The sequence below is a fragment of the Telmatherina bonti genome, assembly GCF_933228915.1.
Source record: "Telmatherina bonti genome assembly, chromosome: 21".
Lineage (NCBI taxonomy): Eukaryota > Metazoa > Chordata > Actinopteri > Atheriniformes > Telmatherinidae > Telmatherina > Telmatherina bonti.
The window spans coordinates 29,750,643-29,759,643 of NC_136630.1; the positions used below are offsets into that span (position 1 = coordinate 29,750,643).

General features: G+C 50.7%; 1 protein-coding gene across 1 annotated transcript in view; it reads right to left on the reverse strand.

Moving 5' to 3' along the window:
• Positions 1-8,788, reverse strand: part of reep3b (receptor accessory protein 3b) — a 49,169-nt gene extending 40,381 nt beyond the window's left edge. Inside the window, exon 1 of the mRNA XM_079260316.1 lies at positions 8,489-8,788. Coding sequence (XP_079116442.1) covers positions 8,489-8,520 — 32 coding nt within the window. The 5' untranslated portion in view covers positions 8,521-8,788. The remainder of the gene's footprint in view (positions 1-8,488) is intronic.
• Between the last annotated feature and the right edge of the window lie 213 nt (positions 8,789-9,001).

A 9,001-nucleotide genomic window follows, 5' to 3' on the forward strand; every position in this document is an offset into this window, starting at 1 on the left:
GTTTCTGACCAGTAGCCGTCAGCAGGAACCAGACACAAACTGGTTTCTGACCAGTAGCCGTCAGCAGGAACCAGACACAAACTGGTTTCTGACCAGTAGCCGTCAGCAGGAACCAGACACAAACTGGTTTCTGACCAGTAGCCGTCAGCAGGAACCAGACACAAACTGGTTTCTGACCAGTAGCCATCAGCAGGAACCAGACACAAACTGGTTTCTGACCAGTAGCCGTCAGCAGGAACCAGACACAAACTGGTTTCTGACCAGTAGCCGTCAGCAGGAACCAGACACAAACTGGTTTCTGACCAGTAGCCGTCAGCAGGAACCAGACACAAACTGGTTTCTGACCAGTGGCCGTCAGCAGGAACCAGACACAAACTGGTTTCTGACCAGTAGCCGTCAGCAGGAACCAGACACAAACTGGTTTCTGACCAGTAGCCGTCAGCAGGAACCAGACACAAACTGGTTTCTGACCAGTAGCCGTCAGCAGGAACCAGACACAAACTGGTTTCTGACCAGTAGCCATCAGCAGGAACCAGACACAAACTGGTTTCTGACCAGTAGCCGTCAGCAGGAACCAGACACAAACTGGTTTCTGACCAGTAGCCGTCAGCAGGAACCAGACACAAACTGGTTTCTGACCAGTAGCCGTCAGCAGGAACCAGACACAAACTGGTTTCTGACCAGTAGCCGTCAGCAGGAACCAGACACAAACTGGTTTCTGACCAGTAGCCGTCAGCAGGAACCAGACACAAACTGGTTTCTGACCAGTGGCCGTCAGCAGGAACCAGACACAAACTGGTTTCTGACCAGTGGCCGTCAGCAGGAACCAGACACAAACTGGTTTCTGACCAGTAGCCGTCAGCAGGAACCAGACACAAACTGGTTTCTGACCAGTAGCCGTCAGCAGGAACCAGACACAAACTGGTTTCTGACCAGTAGCCGTCAGCAGGAACCAGACACAAACTGGTTTCTGACCAGTAGCCGTCAGCAGGAACCAGACACAAACTGGTTTCTGACCAGTAGCCGTCAGCAGGAACCAGACACAAACTGGTTTCTGACCAGTAGCCATCAGCAGGAACCAGACACAAACTGGTTTCTGACCAGTAGCCGTCAGCAGGAACCAGACACAAACTGGTTTCTGACCAGTAGCCGTCAGCAGGAACCAGACACAAACTGGTTTCTGACCAGTAGCCGTCAGCAGGAACCAGACACAAACTGGTTTCTGACCAGTGGCCGTCAGCAGGAACCAGACACAAACTGGTTTCTGACCAGTAGCCGTCAGCAGGAACCAGACACAAACTGGTTTCTGACCAGTAGCCGTCAGCAGGAACCAGACACAAACTGGTTTCTGACCAGTAGCCGTCAGCAGGAACCAGACACAAACTGGTTTCTGACCAGTGGCCGTCAGCAGGAACCAGACACAAACTGGTTTCTGACCAGTAGCCGTCAGCAGGAACCAGACACAAACTGGTTTCTGACCAGTAGCCGTCAGCAGGAACCAGACACAAACTGGTTTCTGACCAGTAGCCGTCAGCAGGAACCAGACACAAACTGGTTTCTGACCAGTGGCCGTCAGCAGGAACCAGACACAAACTGGTTTCTGACCAGTAGCCATCAGCAGGAACCAGACACAAACTGGTTTCTGACCAGTAGCCGTCAGCAGGAACCAGACACAAACTGGTTTCTGACCAGTAGCCGTCAGCAGGAACCAGACACAAACTGGTTTCTGACCAGTAGCCGTCAGCAGGAACCAGACACAAACTGGTTTCTGACCAGTAGCCGTCAGCAGGAACCAGACACAAACTGGTTTCTGACCAGTAGCCGTCAGCAGGAACCAGACACAAACTGGTTTCTGACCAGTAGCCGTCAGCAGGAACCAGACACAAACTGGTTTCTGACCAGTGGCCGTCAGCAGGAACCAGACACAAACTGGTTTCTGACCAGTAGCCGTCAGCAGGAACCAGACACAAACTGGTTTCTGACCAGTAGCCGTCAGCAGGAACCAGACACAAACTGGTTTCTGACCAGTAGCCGTCAGCAGGAACCAGACACAAACTGGTTTCTGACCAGTAGCCGTCAGCAGGAACCAGACACAAACTGGTTTCTGACCAGTAGCCGTCAGCAGGAACCAGACACAAACTGGTTTCTGACCAGTAGCCGTCAGCAGGAACCAGACACAAACTGGTTTCTGACCAGTAGCCGTCAGCAGGAACCAGACACAAACTGGTTTCTGACCAGTAGCCGTCAGCAGGAACCAGACACAAACTGGTTTCTGACCAGTAGCCGTCAGCAGGAACCAGACACAAACTGGTTTCTGACCAGTAGCCGTCAGCAGGAACCAGACACAAACTGGTTTCTGACCAGTAGCCGTCAGCAGGAACCAGACACAAACTGGTTTCTGACCAGTAGCCATCAGCAGGAACCAGACACAAACTGGTTTCTGACCAGTAGCCGTCAGCAGGAACCAGACACAAACTGGTTTCTGACCAGTAGCCGTCAGCAGGAACCAGACACAAACTGGTTTCTGACCAGTAGCCGTCAGCAGGAACCAGACACAAACTGGTTTCTGACCAGTGGCCGTCAGCAGGAACCAGACACAAACTGGTTTCTGACCAGTAGCCGTCAGCAGGAACCAGACACAAACTGGTTTCTGACCAGTGGCCGTCAGCAGGAACCAGACACAAACTGGTTTCTGACCAGTAGCCGTCAGCAGGAACCAGACACAAACTGGTTTCTGACCAGTAGCCGTCAGCAGGAACCAGACACAAACTGGTTTCTGACCAGTAGCCGTCAGCAGGAACCAGACACAAACTGGTTTCTGACCAGTAGCCGTCAGCAGGAACCAGACACAAACTGGTTTCTGACCAGTAGCCGTCAGCAGGAACCAGACACAAACTGGTTTCTGACCAGTAGCCATCAGCAGGAACCAGACACAAACTGGTTTCTGACCAGTAGCCGTCAGCAGGAACCAGACACAAACTGGTTTCTGACCAGTAGCCGTCAGCAGGAACCAGACACAAACTGGTTTCTGACCAGTAGCCGTCAGCAGGAACCAGACACAAACTGGTTTCTGACCAGTGGCCGTCAGCAGGAACCAGACACAAACTGGTTTCTGACCAGTAGCCGTCAGCAGGAACCAGACACAAACTGGTTTCTGACCAGTAGCCGTCAGCAGGAACCAGACACAAACTGGTTTCTGACCAGTAGCCGTCAGCAGGAACCAGACACAAACTGGTTTCTGACCAGTGGCCGTCAGCAGGAACCAGACACAAACTGGTTTCTGACCAGTAGCCGTCAGCAGGAACCAGACACAAACTGGTTTCTGACCAGTGGCCGTCAGCAGGAACCAGACACAAACTGGTTTCTGACCAGTAGCCGTCAGCAGGAACCAGACACAAACTGGTTTCTGACCAGTAGCCGTCAGCAGGAACCAGACACAAACTGGTTTCTGACCAGTAGCCGTCAGCAGGAACCAGACACAAACTGGTTTCTGACCAGTAGCCGTCAGCAGGAACCAGACACAAACTGGTTTCTGACCAGTGGCCGTCAGCAGGAACCAGACACAAACTGGTTTCTGACCAGTAGCCATCAGCAGGAACCAGACACAAACTGGTTTCTGACCAGTAGCCGTCAGCAGGAACCAGACACAAACTGGTTTCTGACCAGTGGCCGTCAGCAGGAACCAGACACAAACTGGTTTCTGACCAGTAGCCGTCAGCAGGAACCAGACACAAACTGGTTTCTGACCAGTAGCCGTCAGCAGGAACCAGACACAAACTGGTTTCTGACCAGTAGCCGTCAGCAGGAACCAGACACAAACTGGTTTCTGACCAGTGGCCGTCAGCAGGAACCAGACACAAACTGGTTTCTGACCAGTAGCCGTCAGCAGGAACCAGACACAAACTGGTTTCTGACCAGTAGCCGTCAGCAGGAACCAGACACAAACTGGTTTCTGACCAGTAGCCGTCAGCAGGAACCAGACACAAACTGGTTTCTGACCAGTGGCCGTCAGCAGGAACCAGACACAAACTGGTTTCTGACCAGTAGCTGTCAGCAGGAACCAGACACAAACTGGTTTCTGACCAGTAGCCGTCAGCAGGAACCAGACACAAACTGGTTTCTGACCAGTAGCCGTCAGCAGGAACCAGACACAAACTGGTTTCTGACCAGTAGCCGTCAGCAGGAACCAGACACAAACTGGTTTCTGACCAGTAGCAACTTAATGCCACGGCTTTTCAGACAGTATAAGAACTAAAAACATCCAGTAAATGACTCAAAGCCCTACAGGAAGTGCAGGGGGCAGTATCGTCACATTGTGCAGCGTCTTCTTAACCAACGAAGAACAACTCTAGACCGATGGCGGCGCAACCTGAACAGTCCAGTCAAAACAGCTTTAGACCTCGTGCTTCAAAAGTTTGGGAGTTTTGTCCAAAAAGGTGAAATGTGTCGTCTGCCACGCAGAGTGGCCGTACCACGGCAGCACGACAGTTATGCATGTGAAGAGAAAGCATCCTGGAGTCATGGTTTCTGCCAGCATTACCGAGTAGTTACGTAGTTTTGTCATACGTGTCAAGTATCCCGTTTTGACCCAGAAACTCCCGTTTTTTTAGGCGTCTTTGCCGCTCCTTCTCAGTTTGTTATTTTCCCGGAAATTTCCAGGATTATGAAACGGGGAGAAAATAAACCGACATGATTGTACAATTAAAATATTTTGTTTATTTTGTTTTCTTTTTAAGGCAAATTCTGTAGTTTGGATGTGACATTACAAATATTTGTTTAAAAATAAATTAGTCGTAAGCTGTTAAGCTTATATTTGATATTCTGCTGGTTCAGGAGTCATTTTACTTTACCAAAGGACATTATGTTGTGATTGACTGGAAATCTGGGTGACATTCATATGATGCAATGAAGAGAGAGGGGTAAAACATACTGGGAAAAAACGTCCGCAGGCCGACCGGGAAGGTCCGCAGGCCGACCGGGAAGGTCCGCAGGCTGACTGGGAAGGTCCGCAGGCTGACTGGGAAGGTCCGCAGGCTGACTGGGAAGGTCCGCAGGCCGACCGGGATGGTCCGCAGGCTGACCGGGAAGGTCCGCAGGCCGACCGGGATGGTCCGCAGGCTGACCGGGAAGGTCCGCAGGCCGACCGGGATGGTCCGCAGGCCGACCGGGAAGGTCCGCAGGCTGACTGGGAAGGTCCGCAGGCTGACTGGGATGGTCCGCAGGCTGACTGGGAAGGTCCGCAGGCCGACCGGGATGGTCCGCAGGCTGACCGGGAAGGTCCGCAGGCCGACCGGGATGGTCCGCAGGCTGACCGGGAAGGTCCGCAGGCTGACCGGGAAGGTCCGCAGGCTGACCGGGAAGGTCCGCAGGCTGACCGGGATGGTCCGCAGGCTGACCGGGATGGTCCGCAGGCTGACCGGGATGGTCCGCAGGCTGACCGGGAAGGTCCGCAGGCTGACCGGGAAGGTCCGCAGGCTGACCGGGAAGGTCCGCAGGCTGACTGGGAAGGTCCGCAGGCTGACCGGGAAGGTCCGCAGGCTGACCGGGAAGGTCCGCAGGCTGACTGGGAAGGTCTGCAGGCTGACTGGGAAGGTCCGCAGGCTGACTGGGAGGAGAGGCTTCAGCCTCTCCAGACTGGTTTATGTCAGAAAAACAAAGGAACAAAGTAAACATGGGAATGATGAATCCCAACGGAGACATCGGCGGCTTCGGTGTGGAAAAGATGCTGCACGTCATCAGGAAGTGTAAACCCTGCTGCGACGACTCCTGCGTCATGTCAGGAAGAGTGACCACGATGGAAAAAACACCGTCTGACAGGGAATCAGACGTGTGAGCCCCTCCTGGTTTCACGGCTTCCACACTGGGAAGCGGAACGTCTCAGCCAGGTGCTCACACCTGGATAAGCAGGAAAAGAGTAGCAGCGGGGAAAACCGTGCGCATCTGACGGGAAAGTCGCCGTCTGCAAACGCTGCAGCTCACGGCGGAAGCATCAACCTGTCACACAGACGGCGTTTTATCTGATCTAATTTCATTCATGAAGCGCCGCGCCAACAAGAAGCACACGAGCAAAACAAAACAATCACACACCTGATCACAATCTTCTGAAACACACACACACACACACACACACACAACATGCACTGCTGTGTGGAAATGATCTAACTGATCCGCTCTCACCAGGAGCCGGCAACCAGACCCCCCCACAGAGGGCAAAACCCCTGGAAACCCCCCAGATCAGGGCAGGAGTCCACCCCACAGCTAAAAGGCTGCAGTGCACAACTCTAGCCCCCCAGATAAGGATGGTTACCATGGCAACAACCCTGCAGGCCAAGCAGGCAACGCCCCTGGTGGGGCCGACCCCCCCAACCTCTACTTCTATCCACCGGTGATGACAGATAACCGTCCCACACGTGTCATGGAGGCGCTGCGGAGAAAGGAAGCGAAGACTAACGTGAAGAAGAGGACGGCATCAAACCTGCGGCCTGTTTCTCAACACACACGGCTCACATGTCAGCAACACCCCAGAACACACACATCCACCACTGCAACTTGCAGCTGGAGCTTCCAGCAGGGAGGAGGACAGGGAGGACGAGTGGAACGTCCCGTCCTCCTGTAGAGCTGCGTTCAGAGCTTCCAGCCACTCTGTTGTTACACCTCTGAGACATTACACCCCCCCCCCAGAGAGGAAAACTGGCTGCTTGGTTCCTGCTGCAGGCAGAGGGAAGGGCTACATACGCCCACAGCACATTTCACCAAACCCAGGAGCAGCCGCCCTGCACCTGAGTGAGACGGGAAGTCACCGGCTGAAGACTTAAACACCCTGCATTCCACACCAGTCTGTTCCACAGTAACAGCAGCACCTCGAGGTCCTGATTTCACCCAAATGGCTCCGCATCAACATGAACGTGTTAACCAAGCATCACCGTAACACCAGACAAAAGAATATTTCTTCATCCGTCTGGCAGAGACAATCTGTTGCTCAGTGACGGTATAAAACATGCCTTCTGACTGACAACAGGCTTCCACAGCCACGTCTTCATTCCCACATATCAGAGGACGTGTGCTGGAAGGCGAAGTTTAGTCAACAGGGAGCAGTTTTCCCTTCTCACCACTCCCTTGTGGTCTTTCCACCACATTCCTATCCCCATTACTCTGGATTATATAATTACTGCTCCTGCATGTATACACACAGACAATCACAGGCTGAGGAGGAGGAATGTTGGGTCTGATTCTGCTTCTTTATCCCAAGAGAAATACTTGTCTTGTGTCTCCGGTGCACTGAATTTAGAGCTTTAACTTCCCTTTCATCACGAGACGTTTAAAGGGCATGTCAGGAGGAAACTATTAGCAAATCACAAACCAAACAAATTCATGCAAAGGACGTCTTCCCGTGACCAGGGTCAGGCCTGTTGAATAACACCTGAACTGACTGAACAGGTAGGTAGAGGACAAAAGTAAAGATTTCTCACAGATGACTCAACATCACTTCAAACAAGTCACACACACCCATTATATATGTCACAATCACAATAAAATGTATTAAACGCACTCAAGTCAGGTTTATGTTATAGCACAGAAAGAGAAAACACACAAATACACATAAAATAAAAAAGATATATATACAGTTGTGCTCATATGTCTTCATCTCCTTTCATTAAAGAAAAGGCTGAATTTACAACAGTCACTCCAATAACTGGAGACTTAAAAAAGGAACAATAACTAAAAATTTGCAAAAATATTATTTAGTAATATTAGACACTGTTTTTTCATTTAATTGAGTTGAAGAAAGAAAAACAAACAAACAAATGTGTCCTGGACGAATTAGAGACTTTTCTGTTGAACAGTGGGACAAAATACCTGTCAACAGATGCAGAAGTCTGACTGAGAGGAACAGAAAACACCTGACTGGAGCGGAAACATTAAAGGATTGTTCAACTAAATATTACTTTATGAGTTTTATATTTTTGCAAATTTTTAGTTATTGTTATTATTTACAACTTCAGGAAAAAGGAGTTCTTGTTCCTTTTTACTATATATATATATATATATATATGTGTGTGTGTGTCTGTGTATGTATGTATGTATGTATGTATGTATGTATGTATGTATGTATGTGTGTGTGTGTGTGTGTGTGCATGTTTATATATGTATGTATGGTGGATTTTTGCAGCTTGTTGCCATGTTTATGCTGTAATGTCAGATCATGTATGATCATGTTAGATCACGTATGATGATCTCATATCATGTATGATAATCTCAGATCATGTATGATGATGTCAGATCATGTATAATGACGTCAGATCATGTATAATGACGTCAGATCATGTATGATGACGTCAGATCATGTATGATCTGGGGGACTAAGGTCAACACTTAGCTAAACCACGAGCCCAGGTTAGCTAAGCTAACAAAGCCCAGCCCGTTAGCTGCTCCTCCTAAAGTTAAAATAACTCATCCAGCAGACAAAAAAAGCTCTGTTTTTACTTACACGACGCTTCTGGAGATGATCCAGGACACCATGTCTGGAGGCTTTGTTGCGTGGAGTGCGTGGAGCGCGTGTCAGAGGAAGCTAGCCCCGCTGGTTACCGTCTCCAGCCCCGCAGCTGTAAACTTCTTCCAGCCAAACTTCGATGCGCTAATCCAGGAAACGGAGACTTATCTCATCCTTCACGGACCAGCCGGAACGTCGGTGGGGCCTTGGGTGTCACTGCGCGCTCGCTGGGCTCATATCTCCGCAGTAAAACGCGTATTTTTCCAGGAGGATCCTGTTTTCTCTGCGTGTTTTCTCCGCTTTGCTGCTCGGTTCCTGTCACAGACGCCTCGGAGACGCGATGACGTTAGCAGAAAGAACGGCCTTCCGGACCTGCCATTGGCCAGCCGAGTCTGTTTACAAAGAAAACGCGTCTCTGATTGGTGGACCGCTTGCTCGAAGAGGAATTTTAAATCTAGCTACTTGTGTTCTGATTGGTCTGCTGCCACTTTAAGTTGAATGGCAACCATC